Source organism: Mesoplodon densirostris, chromosome 17 (genome assembly GCF_025265405.1).
Source record: "Mesoplodon densirostris isolate mMesDen1 chromosome 17, mMesDen1 primary haplotype, whole genome shotgun sequence".
Taxonomy (NCBI): domain Eukaryota; kingdom Metazoa; phylum Chordata; class Mammalia; order Artiodactyla; family Ziphiidae; genus Mesoplodon; species Mesoplodon densirostris.
Window position 1 is genome coordinate 74551259 of NC_082677.1, and position 27425 is coordinate 74578683.

General features: G+C 40.1%; 1 protein-coding gene across 1 annotated transcript in view; it reads left to right on the top strand.

The window, feature by feature from the left end:
* The window catches only part of MYO16 (myosin XVI), a 407151-nt gene that overhangs the window by 247301 nt on the left and 132425 nt on the right, over window positions 1-27425 (top strand). The window contains exons 21-24 of the mRNA XM_060079968.1: window positions 276-428; window positions 1963-2163; window positions 21698-21773; window positions 26374-26549. Coding sequence (XP_059935951.1) covers window positions 276-428; window positions 1963-2163; window positions 21698-21773; window positions 26374-26549 — 606 coding nt within the window. The remainder of the gene's footprint in view (window positions 1-275; window positions 429-1962; window positions 2164-21697; window positions 21774-26373; window positions 26550-27425) is intronic.

The following is a 27425-nucleotide window of genomic DNA, read 5'->3' on the forward strand; positions in this document are numbered from 1 at the left end:
TTAGACCCCAAATTTGTAAGTTAATGCTGTAATTATACTTCTTGTTGTTTTTAACATGCTCACCTTCAATTGTGTAATCAGACCATATGAAGTCAACAGCATCAAGTGAAGCTCTTTACTATGGCTTCTCGGGGACGACTGTAGTGTGGCATCTAGTTACACTAACTGTGCTGACTGTTCTTGAGTCAACATTTCACTGGTCTGAAATGTGTCCTGGAACCATGGATCTGCATGCTGAATCATCTTGTGAATTGTTTCCTTTTTCTCCACAATAGCTCTGTGTCAACATGACCAATGAGAAGATGCACCACTATATCAATGAAGTGCTTTTTCTACAGGAGCAAACAGAATGTGTACAAGAGGGAGTTACCATGGAAACGGCTTATTCTCTTGGTAACCAGACTGGAGTTTTGGATTTTTTTTTCCAGGTATTCACATAATATAATTAGATACTTTACAGGATGCATGCATTTAAATGTACTGGAGAGAAAGAACTTTCTTTCACGGGACCTTACTTTGAGGATATCTTTATGGGAGACTCAGCAATTTCTAATTTACTTATAATCTTTCAGTGTTGATTGAGGAGCACATAACCTTTCTCTGAAAGGTCATTTGAAGGATTACCAATTGAGTAAACAGACAACAAGTATCAGATCATTTTGTTATAAAAAATATTCATCTGCAGTTATGTCGCTAAAACTCTCCTCTTGGCATAGTTATAAATACCCATTGTACAAATAAAATATTTTATAAAGTAACTCTAAGACTAGCAAGACCATTAAACAAATTCAGCAGAATCTCGTTTGTCTCCAAATTTCTAAGTTTGAATATGGAAAACCTTGGCAGAAAAAAATATATATATACGTACATATCATCTTAGTATTTCTGCAGATGTTTATGCTTATCTTTATTGTTTCTACCTTACAAAGCAAGAATCTTTGCCTCAATGTCGCCATCATAAAAACAGAAATCTATCACACAAACATCAGTCTCTATCTCCTAATATAAGGCTTTATATAGATTCACCAGTAATATTTCTAAAACACTTGAACATTGTTTAAAACTGATACCATTTCACTGTTGAGGAGAATAGTATATAATTTTCTACCCTTTATTTTTATAAATGTATACTAACAAATTACTTTATTCATTTTCTGAATATGTGCAATGTTCTTGTTTCTGGTACCAACTTGTCAACATTCCTTGTTTTAAGTACAGAAGAAGTTCTCTTCCTCCAGAAAGCCCTCCCTCTTCATGACACACATAGTATACAGTTTTCCTCCTTAAGGTTATAAGATGGGTTGACAGTAATATATACTTACCTGTATATGGGAAGCCTTGGGTACCCACTACCCCCCTTCTCGCTTGCTGCTATGTCCTTGACTGCTAAACCGCAGCCAGCAGAATGAAGTTATTTCCGTCCCTTTGGTTATCACCCTTGGGGTCTCATCATTGGAATGGTTATTTCAATAGTGGGACCTCATCAGTATGAACTGGAAATGTCAGTGGATATTTCTGCTGCTACTCCTCTTTGATACCCCCCAAAATGAGATGAAAAGACATACTAAGTATAGGGTGAAACTTGCATTTTTACCTATAAATAGGTAAGTCTATATACCAGAAAGAAAACATACAACTTTTCTGTAGTTGGAAATTTTATTTTTATTAAGGTGAGAATATATATTTCAACAAAGCCAGTGTTTTAATGACTTTAAAATACACTTATTTATTTTCAATTCCTCTAATCAATGAATACTACTGAGAACCAGCACGACATCAGAGGTTTGCTAGGTGGTGCGGAGACAGCAATGAACAAAAATAGACATGTATTGATGATAAAGACTAATTTATTTTCTCAGTGCTTGTATGAATGTGATGAGGATGTAAGTGGTATGCATGAGCAATAACAAAAATAGCAAATTGAGTAATAGAAGGAAAATACTCTCTCTTCTTAACTTTCAGAAGCCTTCTGGATTTCTCTCTTTATTGGATGAAGAAAGTCAAATGATTTGGTCAATGGAACCAAGTCTTCCCAAAAAGCTACACAGTCTTCTAGAATCCTCAAACACAAATGCAGTTTACTCCCCCATGAAGGATGGGAATGGGAACCTCGCCCTCAAAGACCAAGGCACAGCTTTCACCATTATGCATTACGCAGGACGGGTGAGTTCCGAGAACTGAGCCATTTATGGTATGCGCTAATGGGCCAAAGGTCTTAAGAGCAAGCCTTAAAGGTTTTGATGTTTTAGAGTTTTGATCATTGAAACTGGGTGAACAACCCACCAAATGTTTCTTTCCTAAGCCTGATAAGGACTTAGCATTTCAGAATGTGGGTGATGAAGCATGCGGTATGATTCTTCTCATAACGTTTCCCTATTTATAACTTAATACGAGCAAAAGAGACCTGGATTTAATACAAGAGCTCTTCCATAAAATTTGGTATATTTTCAAAATCCAAACAAACATTGGACATCTGAATTTGCTTACCCTCAATATAGTTGTTAGTATTAAATTACTTTTCCTAAACCTAAGGAAGAAAGCAACCCTCCGATCCCTCTCAATTGCCTAACCAGCTTTGTAAAACATGCTTCCTTCTTCAAATCCTTCAAGGACCGACTCTTATCTGTCTAAAACATGTCACAGTCCTGAGGCCAGCCTCCTATCAGGCTTCTCTGAGCTGGGCCCTGTCACTTCCTCCAAGGCTTACCTGCCACAACTCTCCTCTGCAAAACCCCTGTTCAGGTTCCTTTTTCCAATCCACTCCCTGTTTTCCTGCAGATCCCTCCCCCCACGCGTGATGTCTCTTCATACTCAAGCTGGAAATATCCTCCTTGTCTTCTTCACAAGGTCAAATTTTATCCATCTTTTAATGCTCACATCCACATCCCACTTAATCTCCGATCCAGCTTCCATCTATAGTTAATTCTTCCACTTTTGCATCTGTAGCTGCCAGACTTTCCTCCCTGTTTGGGATGTAGCACAAATAACATTATTAGGGGTTGAAACCCCTAGTCACTTTATCACTCTCAGTGTATTTCAGTTCACTTCAGCCGGTGTTTACTGAGACTCTACTATATGCCAAACCCAGGGCACTAGAGGATCAAAGATGAGTAAACCGTATTTCTTGCCCTCAAACGTGTCACAGTCAAGTAAGGAAAAGGAAAGTCAACAAATACTTCTGCTATAATTTGCTCATAGCAATATTAGTCATATTAACAAAATTCCCTGTTACCACAAAGAAGAAAGAATGTATTTGGCTCCAAAAAAGAGCATAGAAACATTTTCAAGAGGAGGTAAAATGTGACCTTGGCCTCTAAGGGGGATGCTGAGCTGCCTGAGACTGTGGGGGAGGAACATCCCAGTAAAGACAAGGGCTTTTGAAAATGAATGAACCGTGCATCTGTCTGGATTCAGTTGCAAAGGACAGAATCCTGCGTAGCTGTTCAAGCAGAAAATAACTTCAGTGCAGGAAAATCACTGTCGAGGGGACTCTAAGTTGAACTTTCAGAAATGACCTTAAAACCACCCCACAGGACAGGGCTCCCTCTGTAGTTAGGGCCACGTCTTTGATCAGGAAGCCTGCAGCCTGATTGAGAAACTGCTGCTACAGGTACTGACTCCCAGTAACTGCTGCCACCTAAACCAGTAAGAGGCCCATTCCCCGGCACTCAAAAAGGAAGAGTCAGTAGCTGAGCCTGGAGCCTTCAGTGCTGGAGAAAACCAACATCTCCTGGACGTGCTCACCAGGTAAAACACAGACACAGCAGAAATGTAGCCTCCACCACTTCAACTTTCTAAATCTCGGGCAGTAGTTCAGACAGGTGGAAGCTGCAGAACGAGCGGACCCTAGCTGCAAAGGAGTCTGGGAGAAGTAATATTCGCACTTTCCAACATCTGCAGGACAGGAAGTGACCAGGATAAACCTAACACTCCACCATTTCCACCCATATCGCAGTTGGGAAATGGTACCAGACATTTGGTCAAGTGTATGGAGGTTGGTAGGAGAAAAGTCTAGGAAGGTTGTTTGTGGTGAAATCATGAATAAATATGCATGTACCCTGGGGACTTTGTCCTCTTGACAGTGTTAACTTATCAGATGTTTTTAGACAGGGTGGGGGATGAAGTGAGAAAACCAGAGGACATGATGTAGGTAGGTTGGGAAGAAAGGAAGGGGGGCAATGGAATCACTCCAACAAGGACTGCGTTTGAGCCAGAGCAGCAGGACAGAGTGGTGGCATTCCCAGGGAAGAGTGAGTGACTGAATGTGTGGAGCCAGGGAGGGGACACAGCTGGAGATGACCCTGAGGGCCTCACCCTGTTGACTGATGGAGGTTGTTTTAGGCCAACCAAGAAGGGAAATCCTGGAGAAGGAGGCTGTTTGGAAGGAAAGATATTCCACTTTAGATGCTTGGAATTTGAGGTTCTTAATGGAAATTCCCATGAGATGCTGAAAATACTTGACACTGGGAGGCTGGCTGTTTCTAGAAACCTAGTCATAGTTTGGGAAATGTGTATAATTGCACATGGAGAAGAGGGAGAAAGATGTTAGTAGGAAAGAAAAGTATCACAGAAATGAAGAGAAAAGAGTCATCTGGGTCAACAGGAAGGGAGCCTCGACAGGACACTTAGGCCAAGGAACACCTTTGTGAGAAGTTCTGGTGGGACGGTGCCATATGATGGCTTAGTGGACGTGTGGAGGAAGTCGGTGGATGATTTTATATAATAAATAGATATTCTCAGAAATTATCAACTATCCTTTAGAGTTGAGAGATTTAGCCTTTACATTTTTTTATAACAGTAGCAATCTTTTAGTCCTATGTGCAGATTTTTTAATCTATATTTTCTTTATATTAAGAATTTACTAAAGTATATAGAAACAAAGATACTTGCATAATAAAATAACATGTTATTTTACTTTTCAATTCAAATGTTAGAACGTTAGAATACTTTCCAATTCAAAAGCTTTTGTGTCAGAATTTTTTATATTGAGGTACAGTTCATTTACAATGGTGTGTTAGTTTCAAGTGTACAGCAAAGTGATTCAGTTACACATAAATATATATATATATATATATATATTTTTTTTTTTTTTTCAGAATTATAGGTTATTCTAAGATATTGAGTATCGTTCCTGGTGCTCTACAGTAGGTCCTTGATGTTTATTTTATATATAGTAGTGTGAATCTGCTAATCCCAATCTCCTAATTTATCCCCCCCCTTTCCTCTTTGGTAACCATAAGTTTGTTTTCTATGTCCGTGAGTCTATTTCTGTTTTGTAAGTAAGTTCATTTGTATCATTTTTTCAGATTCCACATATGTGATGTCATATGATATTTGTCTTTCTCTGTCTGACATACTTCACTTAGTCTGATAATCTCTAGGTCCATCCATGTTGCTGCAAATGGCATTATTTCATTCTTTCTTATTGCTGAGTGATATTCCATTGTGTATATGTACCATGTCTTCTTTAGCCATTCATCTCTTGATGGACACTTTATTATGCAAGTATCTCTGTTTCTATATTCTTTGATAATCCCCAGTGCCTGGGAGAGTACCTGGCACATAAAATGCACCAATAAATATTTGATGAATAAATGAATTATTTGATACTTAAAAATAATTTATTGAATTCATAGGATTTAGTTGAAAATTACAATAAGGTATAACTAATGATTTTGGAAAATTATTTTTCTTTAAGTTTCATGGAAGCTATCTTCAGTTTATATATACCTGACCCGCCTTGTAAGTCTGTTTGTCTTGTATGCTGAAGACATACTAGATGTTCAGTAAGTGATAATTGCATTAAACTGAATGGTACCAAGCTTTGGAATAAAGTTTTGCTTGCTAATTATTGTATGTTTGCATTTAAAAAGTATTCTACAAGCACCTAACAAAATGTCAATGGTTTTAAGAAAATCTGGGGAAAAACAATGAGGAGTTTGTGTGAATGGAATCATTTCACTGAGTTCTGATAGCAATAAAGCAAAGCAGAGAAAGCCAGTTGATTAGTTGCCACATAGCTAAAGCCCTGTGGAATCACGAAATTTCCTGTAAAAGCACCTTTATATTTTAAAGCAGGATTTTCCATAATTGGAGTCAATTTTGTGGTTTTATAAAAGTCTTTCATTTCACTGAGATGTACTAAAGAGTCTTAGCCCAAGGACTCCCTGAGGACTCATTCACATGTTAAAGTATAGATTCTATTTAATTTGTGGCAATATGTCAAGGCATATGCCATTCTAATCATCAGATGTAACTTTGTATACTTAAATTTTGAGCTATTGCATTTTCAAGGAAAGCAGCACATTCTGCATTTTATAAATCAGGAGATGTGGCAAAGAGCTAATTGGCTTAAAATCAGCAGGCAGGGTCTATTTTGGACAGTAGGATGAGCAATCCTGAATAGCGCTTTGATGATCAAGTTGATCCCAGAGGAGACCTCAATGGCTTTGGGGTTCGTGGGTTTGTTTGTAGTCTCCTCTTGTCCAGATGGATGTGCTAGAGAGTTCTTATCATCACTTGCCCCTCCATGCCTGGTTTACCTAGTTTTGTTAGTAAAAACATGCCATATCTCATAGGAAGGACGATCGTTACTGCTGGTGATGATATTGACATCCAGCTTCCCGCCCCCAGAGACCCGCACATCTGACTGTTCTGCTCTGACTGTGAGACCCTGTCATGCTTCTGAATCTCATTTGGAGAAGAGGCTCAGAAGTCCTTTTAGAAATGTTTAAGCAACATTATTTAAATTATAGCTGAAGTTCTTCCCTAAACACATTTGAATTTTTCATTACTCATAGGAGTGTGGTGTATTTTCCAATCTCCATTACAGAAATATTTTAAAGTAAATGGGATGAGGCTGTGCATGAAATATTAACAGGGTCTCACTAATGAGCATGAATTTGAATTAAAGAAGCTTTTAATTGTGTTTTTTTTATCGTTGTTATTTGTTTTAGCAAATTTTAAACCTTATATAGGGTTACCTGTTTTAGGAATTGCTCTTTAACTTCTTTTAGTGATTTAAATGATGGATAAGCATTAAATCCAGAAGTATGTCTAATTTTATTGGCTTTTAAAGTTAAGAATCTTGAAGGAAAGAAGACTTAGGATTTGGCAAAAGAGGTTGGCTCTTAGGAAAGTTGAATTTCCATGAAGGTGATTCCTAAACTCCAATAGGAAGTAGTATTTTGAAGTTCCTACATTTTAACGTGAGAAAAGGAAATTGATTAAGAGATAGTAAAGCAATCTGAAGTAATAAAAGTTAAATTCATGAAAACAGAGGTCAAGATTAATAGCTATAAAATATATGACACTTACATATTTGACCTTCTTTGGTGTCTGATCGTAAGGTCTTTGTCTGAACGTTGTTTATTATGATCATTTCTTTTTTGGCATGAAGTGATTCTTTTGGGATCTCACATAAGTGTCCCATTGTATGACTGGCCTTGATGATTTATACGAATCATGCTCGTGGTGTTGCTCTTACCTAAGGTAACATGCCTGTGTTTTAGCCTTCTTCTGTTTCCAAACCCATAAGTATCATAGTGAATGGAATGGTGCCTGCCCCACACAAAAGACAGGTCCTCGGGCTCATGCCTAGAACCTATGACTGGCATCTTATTTGGGAAAAGGCTCTTTGCATATGTAATTAAGTCAAGGATCTTGAGACAAGAAGGTCTTCCTGGATTATCTGTTGAGCTCTAAGCCCAGTGCCAAGTATCCTTATAAGAGGGGGGCCAAGGGAGATTTGAGAGAGAGAAAAGCAAGTGGAGACCAGAGTGATGCTGCCGCAGGCCAAGGAAGGCCAGGAGCCACGAGGAGCTTGAAGAAGCCCAGAAGGAGGGCAGGGATGCCGGATTCCAGAGTGGTTGCTGGTTACAGCAGCCCCAGGAAGCTATGCACATGTTCATTGGGTCAATGTTTACAGATTAGAAAAGCAGTGAGGAGTTTTAACTCGTAGCATTGTAGTTTTTTTTTCTTTTAACACATTTGATCCATTTGAAAATGACGCCTGCATTTCTCCATCTCTATTTTTGCTCACATGGTTTCCTCACCTGTAATGCCCCTTTCCTCTTTCTTTCCAAATCATACCCATCATCCCAAGGCCAAGCTCTTGGCCTGATCCAAATTCCCCTGCTCTGTCTCTCCCCTCATCAATAAGCATACCTGATGCTTACCTAGCAGTGTTCAATTTGCAGAGTGCCTGGGAAACATTTTCACCACAACCTTCCTGGTAAATATTACTGTGTCAGTTTTCCAGTTAAGTAAGCCTTGGTGGAGTTGAGTGGTTCACCAGATATTATACAGTTATGTGTGAGTCTCCTGGGGGCACCATTACGAAGTCCCCCATCCAGCATGGCTTAAAACTGTAAAAACATATCCTCTCTCACAGTTCTGGTGGCCAGAGTCTAAAATCAAGTGTCTGCAGGTTGGGTCCCTCTGCAGGCTCCGAGAGAAATCTGTTCGAAGCCTCTCTTCCAGCTTCTGGGCTTGCCAGCAGTTGGAGTTCCTTGGTTTGTAGACACAGCACCTAGGTCTCTGCCTCTATCTTCACGAGGTTTTCTCTCTGCATGTGTCTTTGTGTCCCTTTCTCTTCTTTAAGGACACCAGTCATTGGATTTAGGGTCCCCTCCTATCCAGTAGGACCTCATCTTAACTAATTACCTCCACAAAGGTCTTATTTCCATAAAAGGGCACATTCTGTGGTTCTGGGTGGGCGTGAATTTTGGGGGCACACCATTCAAGCCACTACAGACCAGTAGGTCACAATACGGTGTCTCAGCTTTCTCACCCCCTCACCTCCATATCTTTCTCTCTCCACCATGGTATGTGCTGAAATCTTAGTGTTTTTTATCTCAGTCATGAAATCTGTGTTGTGTAACAGAGAAGAGGCACTGGGGCACTTGGGGCTCCATTGCTGTGACTTTGAGGGGTACACTAACCCTCACTTAACATACCCATGGGGTTTGTAATTAAGGGGAATATACTTATGAACCTCATAAGCTTGTTCTGAAGGGTAAGTGGTGGGCAAGCAATCAGTGCAGGTACAACTGTTTTGAGACGTTGTGTCAAAGATGTGAGTCCTATTTCCCCAACAACTGCTGAAGGTCTTTCCATGAAGGAATACCACCATATTTGGCAAAATTTTAAACTCATCAATCACAAGTATCGAAGTCCTGGAAATATTTCGGGAATCACGTAATCAACTGGCTGTATTGAGAATATTAGAGGTCCAACTGACTTTCTCAAATTGAATCATTGGTAAATATCCTTGATTAGTTAAGAAAGATATTTGTTAATTCTTGTATGTCATAAATATGCTCACGTTGCATAAATAAATGTTTTATAAGTGTGTTAGAATATTTATTTTTATTTATCATAATGTTATTAATAGCGCTTTAGCAGATGATAAGGAATATGTAACCACCAAAGTGATAGTATGATATTTTCTTGTACTTCCTATCACACTTGAAAGACTTCAGTGGAAGGTAAGTGCAGGAAATTGAGATTGTCTCGATCTATAGAAACTGTAATATTAAAAGAAAAACTATTTAGATAAATGTTTCACCTTATGTTAATGTGACATTCTGTTTTTCACTGAGTATACAGGTGGTTTTGTGATGGGTAACGCTGCCTTGATTAAAGAGAATTTTTGTAAAAAATTATATTCTTTACCATTTAGCTTTATGACTAATATTTTAAGTCAAGCATACAGGTGTGTGAAATTTTACTGCAGATTTTTAAAGGTCCTTTCAATATCATTTTCCTTAAGAAAATTGAAGCGCTCCCTGCAATTTACATACATATTCCAAGATGTAATTTACAACAGAAGGAAAATGTATAGCCCATCATATAATGTGCTCATGGGTGTGTCTTTATGTGGATGGGGTTTGCTTGTATTCATCAAGATTCCTTTTCCATCCTCCTAAATCACATCCTGGTGAGGAGGATAAAGTCCTAGTCCCAGACTGTAGACCCTGATCATTATCACCATGTCACTGATTTCCACAAGCCTTTCCGGGAACCCAATTACTAAAACATTGCTGATAGGAGTGATGTGTGGAAAAGACTGATTTGTGGCCAGTCTATAAAATACCTGAACTTTTTTCCCCTTCTCCTTGAACAGGATCTATCCCTATTGTGGAATACATTAAGTTTGAAATATGTCAGTTGAGATTTATGGTGTTGCCCAGACGTCTGAGAAGCAGAGATCTCTATCTCCTTGAGGCAGTACAGTCTAGGTGACAGAGGGTTGAAAGCCGACCTCTTTGCCCCCAGACGTATTTACGTAACATGTATGTGGGTGCAACCTTGGTCCCTTCAATTTCCCTGTGTCCCCTGTGTCAGGAACACCTTCTGTAGCTTGTCTCCTGGCCTTCCCCTCCAGAGATTGGTGGGGGACACAGTGTTCCCAAGAAGACTCTGAAAGTGAACCTTTAAATCAGTGGGAAAAGGGGATGAACTCATCAATAAGGAAGTTTCCATTTATTTCCCTCTTTCTTTTCTCCAGGCAGAATCCCCAGACATAACAATGAAACCTGTCTGGTCCAAGCCAAACTGATACTATTAAAGGTTATTTGACAAAGATATTTTGACCCACACAAAGAGAGCTTAATTTACATCTGTGTTTGTTCACCTCTTGGGCAAACTTTTAGAAGAATAAAAATGAACTCCCCCAGGCCTCTTGTGCTCCATTTCTTCCATCAGTTTCACCTTTGGCATAAATACATTTTTGTAGACTTGATAAATGTTTCCTTATCCAGAGTTTTATTAGGAAGAGAAAATGCAGGCTCTTATTTAGGGAATCTTACCGTTTTTTTCAAAGATTTAACTGGTTCTTTTATCTTCATGGGCTGACGGACATTTATAAATAGGGACCTTTAGATTTCCTAGAATACTGATATCTTATTGTTAGTTGATTGGTATTTTTTTCTCCTTAAAAGGAACCAATGAAGCATGTTCACAAATTTCACTTGTGGTAATTTTAATTCAATGCCCATATCCAGAATCTAGATATCTAGATAAGGACTCTTAACAGTAACACTATGTGCTTCTAATAACTTTCTCTGTTGATTAGTATTTATCAACTTAAAGTGAATCAGAATGAGAGCAAGCAAAACTATTAGATGGAGTCACTTAATGGAAAAGTAAAAAATAGAAGCCTCTGCTTATAAATATTGATGCAAGAGAGAGATCAATTTACCACTATGCATGAAATCCAGACATTTTTCAGCAGACCTCAGATAGAAAGCTGAAACCAGGCATGAAAAATTATCAGACCCATTTATATTTACTGAAAACGATCTTATTTCTTTTGCTAAACTCCAATCATTACACACATTCTGATGTGCTATAGTGAACTCAAGAGTCTATCTCAAAAGTTGCCCATTTTTATCAGCTGTTAATCCCACCTCTTTCCTAGGGATTATATTTTGCATCATGTAAATAACATGGTGGAGAAGGGGGTTATGAATTTGACTGATGAGTGAATTTACTTCCATTCTGTAAATATTGATGATCCCCGGGAGAGTATTTTATGTCTCTTTCTAGGAGTTTATATGTTCTCATGATTCAGTTTTGTAGATGACATGGCTCCCATGTCTCTCCAGTCTGTTTCTCTGTGGGCTTCACACCTACAGGTCTACTTTTTAGTATCTCTGCTTGAGTGACATCATCATGTTAACAGATCCAGTGGCTAACTAAACTAAATTCCCAAACACTCTCTCAGCTGACTTCAAAAAAGTAAATAAAACTGATTTGCCATATTTGTCCCACTTTTCAACTCATGGTAAAATCAGAAACCCAGTTAATTACCAAATACAAGCTACTCTCTCCCCACTTACCCTTAGAATCCAAATAGCCCTCATTTTTATTCCAGTGCCCAAGGTCACATCACCTCCCCCTCTTGGGTCCCTTCAACAGTCTCCTAACACTAACTGATGGAAGAAATGCGAATTATGAATAAAGGGATGAATGAATATCTTTACTTAAAGGCATATGAACTGCTTTTATTTCATTTATCTTCTTGTTTCCCTGGTGACACTGTCCAGAATTAAATGTGATTATTCTGATTCGACTTGTTAATAATAGTCCTGAAACAGAGACAGTGATGCCTGCTTTCTTTTCCATATTTTTACCTCCCAGTTTACCTCCTTTGGTAGAAGAATAAACTCTGATTTCTCTTTTAAAAATCAGATCTTCCAGATCGTTTTAACACTCTCGGACAATGTCCCAGCACTTAGGGAGACACTGGGAACGAGTGATCGACCAGTTCTTGTTCTTCGTGTACCTGGTAGTTGAATATGCACAACCCGGGAGATGTAATCAGGATTCGATTTTTATTTTGGGTTCACACCACTTTTTAAAATATATTCAGCTTGGACAACCCTTCCTTTTAACCAGAAAAAAACCCAGGCAGCTCCAGCGATATTTCTGGTCTCTTCTAAGTAATAGAAAGTCCTTTATTTGCTTTCATTGGTGCTCACGGACTCAACTCAGAGACGAGGAAATTCTGGTCCTGTATAGTGATCAGAACCACAAACTTTAGCTGACAGTCCAGTCCCGTCAAGCCTCAGCCACACAGGAGACACTGTACCGTTGCCCGGAGCATCCTGTTTTCTGTTTATTCTTATGCTGGGTCCTCTCATTTCATCCCAATATGGCTTCATGCACACAACTCCTTTCGATGTTTAGGGCTGATGCTGGCTTGGGTGCTTCCACGTGTCCCTGAGATGCTCCCCTGGGGGGGCTTTGAGGCCCTTCCCGTGCCGTTGGTGATGCTGTTTCCCCCTCCTCCCTAGCTGGCTGCTCCCCTGGGGCCCTTGTTTCTGATGTTCACCCACAGATGCTCTCCACTGGACCCCACTCCTCTCAGCTTCACATATAGCCTCTTGGGCAGGTTGTAACCCAACTTGGGATTGTGGACCAGATGAGGACACTTCATCACACCCTTTGTAGTTCATCAAAAAACGTAATATGTCCTGCTCTCCACTTTCTGGAGCTGACACACAGCGGCCCTTCCTCCTGCAGCAGGGCTGTCCTTCCCCTCACACGCACCCCATCCTCCTGCCCGTTTCTGACTTTGTGCTACTTAGTGGGGGTCGATCACCCGTTGCCAGTGTCTCCCTAAGTGCTTGGACATTGTCCAAGTGTATGAGGGTGTTCCATGAAGTCTCCTCCCTCTTGGTTTAGGTGTTGGAAACTGTGTAAAAGTATTTATGGCCCTATTTGCCTGCTGTATAAAGCAATCACTGCTGTGCCTTCAAATTGGTGTGAGAGCAATAGATCCATAGACCCATAGATAGACAGAGATGTTCAAGTCAAATACTGTACTTAGAGAAATATGTACACACACACATACACATATAAAGGAAATATCAGTGCTGCCAGAAGCACACGTAAGCCGTCCATGCTGTAGTCTGGGATGTCCTGAAATGCCTCAATTATCACTGAGGGTAGCTTCATTAGAGGAAGTTGAACTTTTAGCACTTAACCACATGGAAATACAGATTTCCACATCGGAACTACATTAATTAGGTGATACTATAATTAGCAATTCAGTTTGTCCTTTACATTTTGCCTTACAAGGTAGAGTGTCCACTCTGGAAAAGACTCTCATTCTAATGCAGTGTTTTATATGTTACTCTGGGTAACGTCTCAGCCCAGTAGCAGAAGAAAGGACAGAGAAGACACAGGAAGTCTAGGTAGCGAATCCCCAAGTGATGCCACAAAAGGCCCTCCTAAGAATTCTTCACCCTTGTTTTCCCACTCAGGTGGTTTCCTGTTGGCTTCCTGATTCTGTCCTGAATGGAGCATTGGTTGTGACATTTCCGTTTCTAGCCTACAGTGCCATGCCCTATTTGTTTCCATTTCTTTTTCTCTAACCTGTGAGGCCTCACTGCAGGTATGCTGAGACCCCCCCGCCCCGCTCGCTGCATGTGGTTCATTTCACGGGCTGCGATGCTATCTCCTTGCACCCTCAGGCTTCTCAGAACGAGGAGTTTTTATCGCTCTGTGTGCATCCATCCGTCCGCCCTTCTAGGACTGCCTTTCTCCCTTGGCTTTCTGTCATACCTTCAAGAGCTTCATTATCTCTCGTCAGGTGTTCTGAACTGTGATGAACATGGTATCTCTCCTTGTCCTGTTGAGCTGCAGAGCAGGTAGAAGCAGCTGAGCTGTCAGTACCAAGACAGGAATAGACAGGGAGAGAAATTGGGGCTGGTGGGGGTCAGCCGGGGTCTAGCCTGAAAAAGAAACTGCTCCAAATTTTCAAGCAGAAGAAAAGGAGGACAGGGATTAGGTCCCACAGGAAAAGTTGAGACAGATGGGAGACGATGAGGTGACCCGGAGACGTGTGAAGCAGCTGCGTCCTCTGAGGCTGGAGATGGGAAGGAAGAAGACTGTTCTACGGGTAGTGGAGCTGAGGGCAGCTGGTGGGAGCACGGCAGACTGGCACACCTTCCTTGACCTCACATTGCCCTCCTCCTGTGTGCCAGCTCCTGGAGCGGGGCTGAGACCACAGACGTTAGGATGTTAGGCCCCAGCTCGGGCAGACCCCATGCTTTCCTTATCCAGGTGGAGTAAGCCAGCTGCTCTCGCTTTAATGCAGGGAATTAAAATCAGAGGTGGTGGATGGAGCCATTTCCCTGGACCTCACTCACGCTTGCACTTCAGTTTCCTTGGAGCTGAGCCAAACCTGAGCTTGACAGCCTCCAGTTGGGCAGACAATGCATGTGGTTTGGCCTTTTGTAACTTTTCTTTGTGGACTCAGGAGACGAAGTATCTTGATGGATTGTGATTCACACCCATGGCGAAAGTTTTATCACCCCCGTTTTTATATACAGCGAACATAATTTTTCTTTTAATTGTATGTATTGCAATTCCGGAGGGTTACAGCGAGTACATCCAGAAAGGGAACGCGTGGCCGCGGCTCCCTAGCTTACACCCTTCTCACTCGGCACCCTCACCAAAGAATTTAGATGCGTGTGCTAACTGCTGAAACATGAGGAAAATGCTAAATTTCCTTTGGAGCCATTTTATTGAATGGAATCATTCCAAAGGAAATCTTTGACTACATGACAATTTCCTTTAAGATTTGTATGGACCTGTACGCATATAAATGTCTCTGTTACATGCATTAGGGATGTTGTCACTTATAGCATGAGTCCTTAAGAGGAAAACAAACAAACAAACAAACCTGAGTTTCAGTTATGGAAAGACAGAGGGGACAATAGAGCATTTATCCTGGCCTCTATCTTTTGTGACTTTCAGGTTTTTTCTCCTTTCATCCCCCAAACAATAAACCAGCAGGAAAAGGAGGGGTGGGGCTGAGAACAGAGGAACTGTCCTGAGTGACCTGGAAAGGCCCATGCCTGAACCCTGCTCCTGCCGTTCCAGCAGTGCCCGCTACGTCCCTCCCGAGTGGCACAGCTGAGGCAGGACAGGCCTTATCTGTCGCCCTGGCATCACAGACTCACAGAGCTAGGGGGATTCCTAGGGTACATTGAGTTTTTCTCCTTTCTGTTTTCCCATTCATACAGATTCCTCTGTCCATTTAACTAGGCTCTGAGGCTCACTGACCTTTGAATCACCAGGAGCCCAATGGGGTGGCCTTTTCCCACTCAGTGTTGTAGCATCCGTGGCTTCTATGCAACCTTAGTGCCTCTCCAGGCTAGTGGTCCCCGTGAGGTCCGGAGGCTGACGCTAGGTGGCTGGTGAGTGTAATGTGCTTTTACTCTTCCAGGGAGATGGGCTTTATTTGGAAGCAATTTCTTTGTAAAGTAATAAATGAATTTTCACTGATGGCATTACAGCTACAGGATGATAACGTCCTTTTCCGATGGCAGCTCATTTAGCAGCCTCATGGTTAGATAGCGTAGCTAACTCCGTGAGTCCTTCTCGGGATGGTAATGTAAAAATATCCTGGAACAGGGGTGAGAGGAAGGTACGGGTGAGCGTTAGAGCAGATATGGGGGTTGCTGATTAGAAAACGGTAGGTACTATGCAAAACTAGGACTAACATACTTTTTCATGCATCTTCAAAATCACCCAGAGAGAGAGAGAGAGGGAGAGTGAGGTTGACATTACCATCCATGTTCTGGAGACGAGAAATCAGGAAGGTTCAGTACCTTGATGTCCTTACCTACCAGGCACCAGGACTGGTTGAAGCTGGAGCCCAAAAGGCAGCTGTCATGCAAGGCTGGTCCTCTTTCCAATACAGCTTGATGCCTCCTACCTAGATGTGGACCTTGAGAAGTAGACTCGTCTTTGGCAGCTGGTGAAGCTGGAAAGACTTTTCTAAAAAGAAAGGGGAGCACCTGGAAATAGTCCATATGTCAAAGGATTGTATTCAGTGAGGTGGACATCTTTCTGTAGAAAGTGAGGATTTACCAAGGATTTGACACGAGCAATCATGGAGTTAGATTTTTGGTTTTCTATTCATGTCTTCTTCTGAAAATTAACTTTTAGTCCTCGTGTTAACTTAGGACTAAAAGGAAGTGTGTGCGTTATCATCATCCAGATTATATATTTTTTTTAACTGTGGCCAGCTCGTTTGCTATAATTGTTTTAAGTGAAAATAAAGCCCAAAATCTTTTAGTTACCTTTATTAAAATGACAGTGTGCCTTTTTAGAATGTGCAGTTTTGAAATACTTAGGCACAGTTCAGATTTCAGTATTGTGAGAAGTTTCTGCATTTGTCTTGTGCCACCACCTCCTTGCTGGGGGGAGGGGATGATGTCAGAGGAGTGGGGGGAGGTCAGGACTCTCGCCACTGCCCAGAGGTAACCCACCGCAAGTCCCCTCTCCCCACACCCACTTAGGAAACAGTAGAGAGGCACGTCGACCCCTTCCACCTGCTCACCCTGCAGCCAGGGAAGTGTGCCTGGAGACCCAGAGCTCCTGCCCACCCAGCGGCAATGAGAATACCCCATTCTTTTGTGTCAGAGGAGGTTGAGCGGGGACCCCAAATTCTCCACTTGACAGTAATGAGGCTATGCCTCTCTTCCCCTGCTGAGTGCTCTCAGAGGAGGTCAGCTAACCAGAAGGTTAAGTGGGAAACTTCAACGTCCCCTTCTCAATTGATAGAACAGCTTTGTGGGGAATCAGAAAGGATGTAGAAGAACTCAACACCATCAACCAATGGGATCTGCTCACTTATAGATGTGTAAACCAAGAAAAGCAGTATACTCATTCTTTTCAAGTCCATGCTTCAAGGAAGACTATATTCTGGGCCATAAACCAAACCTAAAATTCCAAAGGATTGAAATTATACAGACTGGGGCTTTCCTATCACAATGGACTGAAACTCAAAATCAAGAAGAGAAAAATAACAGGAAAATCTCAAAATATCTGGAAACTAAAAAATGCCCTTCTAAATAATCCATAAATCAAAAATGAAGTTTCAAGGGAATTCAAAAATATGTTGAACTGAATGAAAATGAAAATACAACATATCAGACTTTTGAGACAGACCTATAACAGTGCCTAGAGGAAAATTTATAGCACTACATACACATATTAGAAAAGAGGAAAGTCTCAAGTCAGTAATCCAAGCTTCCACCTCAACAACCTAGAAGAAGGAAAGTAAGACAAACCCAGAACAAGCAAACGAAAGGCAATCCAAGAGCAAACCGAGAGCAAAATGCGTGGAATTTTTTTAAAAATAGAGAAAATCAATGAAACAAAGAGTTGGTTCTCTTAAAATAACCATAAAAATGACAAACCTCTAGTAAGGAATGACAAACAGAAAAGACACAAATTGCTAATATCAGGAATAAAACAGGAAATATGAATATAGACCCTGCAGTCAACAAAAAGATCAAAAGGGAATAAATACTACAAACAACCGTCACATATAAATTTGATGACTTAGATGAACTGGACCAGTTCCTCACAAAACACAAATGACCTCAATTCACCACATATGAAATAGAGTCCCGAGTCTTCCCTGCACTGATGTCAATATCCTGCTGGTGATGGTTTTGTCCGATGTTATCATTGGCCGGAATGGGGTAAAGGGTCCACTGGCTCTTTCGGTGTTATTTCTTACAACTGTGAATCTATAATTAGCTCAGAATTAAAAGTTTAAGAAGTATTTAAAGGGGATGGGAGCAGGTTATCTATGGACATAATAAACGGGCATGAGTGGATATCATTTATTTCGATTTTCTAGTTGCCTTTGACAAGGCCAATACCAAACTTTATTGGATTGAGGAAATCATCATGGTTAAATGACCAAGTCTGGAAACAGATTGTGTTTTACCCTTAAAAAGAAAAAATAAACCCATCTCAGATGTATGTGCACACATATGTGTGTTGTGTGCATGTATTTCTCAGCTCGTCCCCTGAAAAGTCCTAGAAACCCTGACTAGCTTGATAATACTATGCTATTGTGCACCTCTAGATCTCTAATTTCAATTTTCCTATAAAATATGAAAGGGCTCCTTGAGGAAATATTTGATTCCAGATTTGGGACCAGGAAAAAAAAAAAACATGATATGGAACCATGTGTTAGCATTCCACTAATGCCAAGTTTATGTAACACATAGTCGTTAGCATTATTGTATTAATTATGATAAAATAAGCTATCTTGGGGGGTAATGTCTAATACTTCTGTTGAGCTGTCAACTCAAATCCTGTCAGTACTGTAATCAACCATGTCTTAGGAATGGGCTCAGAAGCTCTTAAACTTGGAATGCCTTTGCAGAATATTAATTTAACACATGAAGAAAGACTCAAAGAGCTAAAGCAGTTTTCCCATTGTCACAAAATAATTAAGCTTACCTGCTTCAAGAGTCATTAATTTTATATGAAGTAAAAACTTTTGCCCAACTCCATGCTTCCTACAAGCATCAAACTGCCCTTCTTGAGTGTTTGCACTTGTATGGATTTTGTTAAGTATCTTTTCCACGTAACTTCTCCAGCTGGTGTCTCCAACTGGGAGGTTTTGAACTTTAGTTTTAATGGGAGACCTTTAGCTTTTTGTCTAACTATCCAAGTACAACCAGGATGCCATTCATAAGGACTTCCTAGAGCACATGATCTTGTGATAATGAAAGACTCATCGACATATTCTTAAATAAAAAGGGGCAGCACGATGTTATGCTATATGTGGTCACAATATAACGAAACCTTTTTGTTCATTTCACCAAATAGTAAATGAATCTGCCCAGTGGACAAAGCATTTTGCTTGTTGCTGCAGAGACAGAGCTGAGCAATCCATAGTCACTCCCTCAAGGTACAGGAGGAAGGCCCATCACAAAGCAAGGCATGACAGGAGCAAAGACAGGCAAGGAATGTATTTAGAAAAAATCAGGTAGTCCAACTGTGTGTGTGTGTGTGTGTGTGTGTGTGTGTGTGTGTTTACTTCAGAATCATCAAACACCCGTGAAAAGAAGAGGCTAGAGTTATAGATTGGAACCATACAGAGTAGGACCCTACATTGCAGGATCAGCTCTGGGACATTAAATAACCTGCCAAAGTCCATATAGATGCAGAGCAGCTTAGCTGGGTGTCTGTGGTCTCTGGGCACTGCTGTCTCTAATACAGGAAGACATGCAGAAGCCAAACTCCAGGTTAAGGTTTCTCAACCCCAATCCGATGGTCATTGGGCGCCAGCTACTTCTTCACTGTGGAGCTGTCCAGGGCACTGTAGGATGCTTGTAGCATCCCTGTCCTTCCAACACTTCCATTGTGACAAACACAAAAGACTCCAGGCACTGAAAGTGTCACCATCATCCCTGGTTGAGAACCACTGCTCTAGATGATGTAAAAATTGTTTATATTCAACAATGTGTAATATGTAACATGATATATAGCTTGCATTTTAATATTGGCAAACCATGTTCTGGCCTAGGGGCAAACTGGATAATTAGATAATGATTGAGAAGTATTTTAAAGTTGTTTAGTTGTTTGCCTCTTAGCTCAAGCAGTCTTCTGATCCAAATTCATGTTGGAAACTCTGGGAATCTGGAGGGTATCTTGGGATTTCTGTGCCATTTAGGCTCTTGTGGCAGCAAAGAATAAAATCTCAGCAAGGCTATATTGTATGGATGATACAGTTAGGTATTGAAACCTGAAAACCCGGTAGGAACCAAGACTCACTAGGGTCATCTGGCCTTTTGCTAGCTTCCTCTCACTGGCCACTCAGCATCTTTCTCGTGGATTCTTTCTGTCTAGTTCCATCTTGCTGCCAATGAGACAATCTCCTCTGGGCCATCCAGTTAAAATTCCCGAAGGAGTTGGGTGATTATCACCTTCACTGGTCTAACCACCCACACTCCCTCATGGTGATACAGAGCAAAGAGACATCGCTGACCAGCTGCCCTCCTTGGGGTCAGTCCTGGTCTGGAGCTCACACTTGGCTGAGGCTGAGAGAGACAATAAAACCACGTCTCTCTTCAAAAATCAAGTCTCCCAGACCAGATGGGAATACCAGCAAAACCAGACAATAAAGTCATTTAAATATGTTCGTAAGTAAACTGTGACAGAAAAAAAAAAAAACTGTTCTTTGAATAATCCAGAATTAATTGTTTCCTGAGTTTTCTTTGTTTTAAGGACTTCAGATTTTATTCACTGCTTAAATGATCCAAAGGAACGCTTTTTTTTTTTTACTGAAGTATAGTTAATTTACAATGTTGTGTTAGTTTCAAGTGTACAGCAAAGTGATTCAGTTACACATACATACGTATATATGTACACATCTGTTCAATATCTATTCTTTTTCATATTCTTTTCCATTATACGTTATTACAAGATATTGAGTATAGTTTTCTGTGCTCTACAGTAGGTCCTTGTTGTTTAGTATTTTCTATATAGTAGTGTGTATCTGTTAATCACAAACTCCTGATTTATTTCTTCCCCCTGCCCCCCCCCCCCCCGCTATCCACTTTGGTGACCATAAGTTTGTTTTCTACATCTGTGAGTCTATTTCTTTTGTAAATAAGTTCATTTGCTATCATTTTTTTAGATTCCACATATAAGTGACATCATATAATATTTGTCTTTCTCTGACTTACTTCACTCAATATGAGAATCTCTAGGTCCATCCATGTTGCTGCAAATGGCATTATTTAATTTGTTTTTATGGCTGAGTAGTATTCCACTGTATATATATATACCACATCGCTTTTATCCATTCACCTGTCAGTGGACATTCAGGTTGCTTCCATATCTTGGCTCTTTTAAATAGTGCTGCTGTGAGCATTGCATGTATCTTTTGGAATTAGAGTTTTCTCTGGATATATGCCGAGGAGTGGGATTGCAGGATCATATGGTAGCTCTATTTTAAGTTTTTTAATAAAGACAGCACTCCATTTTTCAAACTGATGCCTCATTTCCTTCCCTTCCAAGGTGTCATGAAGTCTTCCTACTTGGTTTAGAGAGTTTTATGAGCAGGTGAGGATTTTTCAGAATAAACATGCTATGATGGCTGTGAGTCAGCACCCCTTTCTCCTAAACTCGCAGTTGGAGGAGGGCTCCGGCAATCAGAGCAGAGGAGGCGTTTCCGCCTCCATGTGCAGAAGGAGAGCCTGGGAATGGGAGCTTTGAACTTGCCTGTAGCGAGAACTCTAAGACCTGAAGACACTGCTCTTATGAATAATTTAAAACTGCCTCTGAGTTAAGTTATTCTTTAAAGGAAATTACTTTCATGGTCATGTTTAACCATTAGTAATTATGCCACTTTTTTTTATTACAGGTAATGTATGAAATTGTTGGAGCAATTGAAAAAAATAAAGACTCCCTTTCACAGAATCTTCTATTTGTAATGAAAAGTAAGTTTTCCCTGTACGGTTAAAATGCCACACATACTTTATGTCTCTGTCTCTGAACATGGTCCTATAAAATATGCCACAAGCTAAGGCTAATTGAACTATCTTTTGTGTTCTAATGCCCAGAATAATAAGGAATGGATCTTGCCATGCTACACACTGGTTACAATTTAATTTGGAGTCTAGTAGAAACCATAATTTAACTAAGCTTTTAGCAGATAGAAATATAAAACACCTTTACCAGTTTGGCGTGTGAATGTAAAGAAGCTCTTGTGTGAAGACTGATGAAGGTGCATATGGCTTCCACAGTTATTTAGGCTACAGCAGGGTGATTTTCATTACTTAAGATAACTCTGGAGCACATCTGAGGGTGGTATTTTATTCTTGTGTACTTTCAGCTATAAAAAACTAATGCTTACAAAGTAAAATGAGGGTATAAATTGATATATACATACACACATGCATATATGTATATATCCATATAAATTTATAGGTGACATCTACTTAGTGAACCTTAGTACTTTATATACATATCTCTATACATATATCTATAATTCTATACTATATGTAAAATGATGTACTGGGTTTATATGTGGAATAATTATATATATATATATATATATTTACATATACATCTATAAATTTACATATATTTATAGTTCTATCTCCTCTAGTAACTATTTTCTTAATAGCAGTTCTGCAGTGATTCACATTTTCTTAATAACCTCTTCAGCGAATTAAAATGTATCATCCTTGTGCTTTAAGTTGCTCTAAGTGAGATGGAGCCATTTATCATCCCTGGGAAAAGAAGCATATCATAACCTTTCATGAAATAGTTGGATGCCTTTGAGCTGGAAATAAGACACCCATATCACTTCCGGATGGTGGAATATATTTACCTTAAATCAAATAGTAGAGTTGCAGTATATTGCTTTTCATGGGGAATGACTCTGCTTGCCTCTCAGAATGTATGGTTATTGAGTTCTCTTAAAGGCTGAAACTAATGATAAAAACATGGACTTGGAATAATACTGTGTAAAAAGAAAGAAGTGAGATAGTTGATCTTCTTGATTATCACTGGAAATATCTTCTAGTTTTCAAATATTTGGACTTTCATTCATAACATACTTAAAATTTTATAACATACATAAAATCCATGTATTTTATGAAGAACTAATATACAGCATGTTTTCAAAGTTGGCACTAGGCCTCCTTTTTTTTGTATTTCATGGTGACAGAATATGTATTTAGAAAGAAAACATGATGGCTTCAGATATTGCAATTCTGCTTAGCTTAACAGAGTCCCTATATCTTAAAGTCATTCTTTTGTGTATGCTTGCTAACAAGTGCCAAGAGAAAAGAAGCAAATCTTATTTTATTCTAAATATTTTAGACTATACATACATCTGAACAATAGGACAAAATTTGCAATGTGCCCTTCTATGTTCATATAAGAGGTGCAAAGAATTTTCTGCAGAGGGCTAGAGAATAAATATTTCAGGCTTTGCGAGCCATAAGTTCACTGTTGCAACTACTCAACTCTGCTATTATAATGAGGAAGCAACCATAGACAATACAGATGGATGTGACTGTATTTCAATAAAACTTTATTTACAAAAACAGGCAATGTGCTGGATTTGGCCCACAGGCCACAGTTGCTCACCCGTTCTATCACACAAGCAAAGATGCATGGTTGTGATAGTATTTTATGAATCTATGGAATGTTTTGACACTGAAAATAGTTATTAAAAGCAAGCGTAATTTATAGATAATAGGAATAATTCCTGTTTCCAGGCACCTTGCTGAGTACTCTGCTTACAGCATCTGATTCAATTCTCATATTATGCAAAAGCTCCCAGGTGAGGAAGGGTGCAGGATACCTACAAATCCAACTGTGTCTGTGACACCCCTGACCAGTGCAGACAGGGAGCTGGGTGGCACAGCTCACACAGACACTGCCCTCGTTGATGCCCAAGATGAGAAATCAAGTCCACTTGACTCAGAAAGAAGCAAGTAAAGTCCAGATTCTTAAGTCTACTTATAAGTAGAGGAGATCTTACTATTTATTGTCAATGATGCTGTTGGCATTTCTGCATACCTGCTTATAGACTGTGGGCACCTCAGTTAGCTCAGCCCGTTTTATGGGCAGAAAGGTGCCCAGTGCGTTGTGTCTAGAGCCCAGAGAGGGATGCTTCCCATTGCAAAGTGTATACAGGGTGACATGAAGAAAAATGCCTGCAGCAAGTGACTCCTAGAAATAGGGAAGGGAGGCCAAAGCTGTCTCTTTGCTAGGGACTTCCTTCTCAGACTCTAGGTGACAACACGATGGCCGAATTTCTCTTTTTAATGTGCCGAGGAACCTGCTCTCACCTCCCACTGGCTCAGCTTATGGGCCAGGCTCTACTGTTAGGGCTGAGGCCTGATGGCACCTCCATCATAGGGTGACACTACCCCTGCTTTACCTTCATGCAGCCTGGGTGTGTGATCCAGAGAAAGGACAGAAACAGGTCAGTTACATGTTTTGGTTCATAGTTACGTCTAGTGTTTATAGATGTAGTAAAGCCTTTTTCCCCAGTTATGGGAGTATCAAGTTGCACTATTTATCTGTGGTTCCATCCATCCACAGACTAGCTAGAAATATAAATAATATTTTTAATTAAGTTAAATAGGCCATGGTATTATATGTTTATTGTTTCACTGTTTGTTTTGAAATGATTTCAAACTTAAAGTCACAAAATTAGTACAAGGAACTCCCGTATGCTCTTTTCCCAGATTGACTTTTTTCATTTCCTTTCTCCTTTTCTCTCTTCCTCTCTCCTTCCTTCCATCTCCGTGTGTGTGTACGCACACTCTCTGAGCCACTGGAGAATGGTCAAAAATGTCTTTGTGCCTAAATACTTTGGTCCCTATCCTAAGACCAAGGACATGATCGTAGATATCCTCAGTAAATTATCAGACTATTAAACATTGATATGATACCAATATCTAATTCAGAGTTTATGTAACACTTTACCAATTATCCCACTAATGTCTTTCATAATGATTTTTCCCCCAATTCAGGACCATTTGCTGAGTTTACTTGCCATTTCTTGTTAGTCTTCTTTAATCTGGGACATTTCCTCAGCTTTCCTTTTTCTTCATGACATTAATATTTTAAGAAGTGGAAGCCCAGTTTTGTCATTATTTTGATACTAAAATTGCCCAAGACTTGGCCAGTGAGAACCCCTCCAAGCTAGTTCCTATGTCCTTTTGACAGGTTCTCATGTCTTTTGGGACACTTTCTTACATTCTGGCTTTCCAAAGTGTTCTAGGGTCTTCTAGCTTGCCTCAGATCCAGAATTGGCCACTTATCCAAGAAGACTTGATTTATTTTAGAAGTGAATGATGTTAAGAATCACTAAGAAATGGGGGCAGGGTGAGCTCATTGCTACTGGGGTGTCATTGCTTTTAGACCCTTTCAGAACTAGAAAATTTAAGATATAGGCATAGATTTTACATATATATGTGTGTGTGTATATATAGATATAGATATAGATAGATATATTGCTGTATATTATTGTGATACCTATAATTTCCAGCCAACACCACAGGGCTCCTTTTTGCCTTCCTGAAATCCATAATTGTATCTCCCTTCTCTGACCCTCCTCCTAGCTCCCTGTTTGTTTATTCATATAGCGACTTTTCACTGAAGGCACTGCTAATATATTAGCTGGGCAAACAAAATAATCTGAGTGCAGAAATGGTGGAAACTAAACCACTTTGCTCCTAAACGCTGCCAGCTGTCCGATGGGCTAAGACTGATCCTGAATGATTTATGCATGTTACATCACACTTTAATCTTGCAGGAATCCACAGAGGAGGTACTCGGGTGGTTATTTCGCAGAAAAGGAAATTAAGGCTTAAAAACTGTCTACATACAGATAGAAGTAACCCAAGAAACATGCCTTCTAGATCCTTAACTGTCACAGACATGGTTTTCACTTTGCTATTCAAGTGTGTCCGTCCATTCATGAGCCCATTTCTCCCTGAGGTGTCAAGAAAGACATATGGACCCAGAATTACTAGAATTTTTATAACCTAACATCTAATATATCAACTTGCTTTCACCTTTCCAGCTTAACTGGGTCAGAAAAAGAGGCACTTTTCCCCCTAACAGCTGAGACAGCCGAATGAGACAGGGGCTCTTCCTGGGGCCGTGTGTCCCTGGCAGTTATTTTCCTGGACTGGAGAGCTGCTGACCAAAACCATTTCATGACTTGATCAAGTGCACTGAGGCCCCTTAGGTCTGAGCAGGTCCGATCCGGTTCTGGCTGTTAGGAGAGCAGTAAGTGCCACTCAATTCAAGAGCAAGAGATTCAGGGCTCAGGTGGGGGACAAGAGAGCATGGGATCTGGACCAAGGGCAAAAAAGGTCAGAATTCATCACACAGCGTGATGAGTTAGTGGGGAAAATTAAAAAGAGGCAAAAGGAAAGGTAGACTCCTAAATTCCCTCCCCGCTCAGAATGTTTTAGTGGTTAGAACGCTCGGATGACGTGTGAGTTTAATGCTTGCGTGAATTACGATTTTAATGCCGCTTACAATATTCATTTATTTATTTCCTAGCTAGTGAAAATGTCATGATCAATCATTTGTTCCAGTCGAAACTGTCACCAACAGGAGCCCTCGTACCTTCCTCTCCTTCTTTTAAATTCAGAGGACATAAATCTGCCTGGCTCAGTAAGAAAATGATAGCTTCTTCAATGATTGGAGAAAACAGGAATTATCTAGAACTTAGTAAGGTAGGAGTTTTTATGATTCGTGTCTGGTTGTTTTGAAGTTTGCTTATTAGCACATTTGCTTCTTCTTTTAAAGAAAAAAAAGCACAGTCCTCAATGCTAATGGAAATAAATTGATATTTTAATTGAAAAAATTAAAGGAAGGACTGCTTACCTAAAGTACAACCCTCTGAGAGAGGACAGTTATAAGAAAGTGCAGTGGAGTGAAAATTTGATAGCAAATAGAGTATCAGTCATTTTATTTGTTGTCTGTGCAGCATCCTTTTTACATCTCATCTCTGTGACTGTCTTTTTGATGAATGGGAGGTAACTTCAGAGACAGTAGGATTAAAGGGAATAAACTTAGCTACCTTATTCTGTTGATATTAATCACTTCAGAGGCTTTAGGTCTCTAAACAATAAATTGTAGTTTCTCATATAGGCATAGTGTATTTTTCAGGTCCTAGAGTGTTTTCACTGTGTTTTGTAGATTTTTAATTTATTTCGGCATTATACTAATTTTTTATTAGGGTATAGTTGCTTTACCATGTTGTGTTAGTTTCTGGTGTACAACAAAGTGAATCAGCTGTATGTATACATAGATCCCCTCCCTCTTGGACCTCCCTCCCCCACCATCCCACCCTTCTAGGTCACCACAGAGCACCGAGCTGAGCTCCCTGTGCTATACCCCAGGTCCCCACTAGCTATCTGTTTTACACATGGTGGTGTATTTATGTCAAACCTAATCTCCCAGTTTATCCAACCCCACCCCCACTGCCCTGTGTCCACACATCCATTCTCTACGTCTGCATCTGTATTCCTGCCCCGCAAATAGTTTCATCTGTACTATTTAATGGGCATTTGTCCCACACCAGCGTGGTTGTACTTACAACCTAAAGA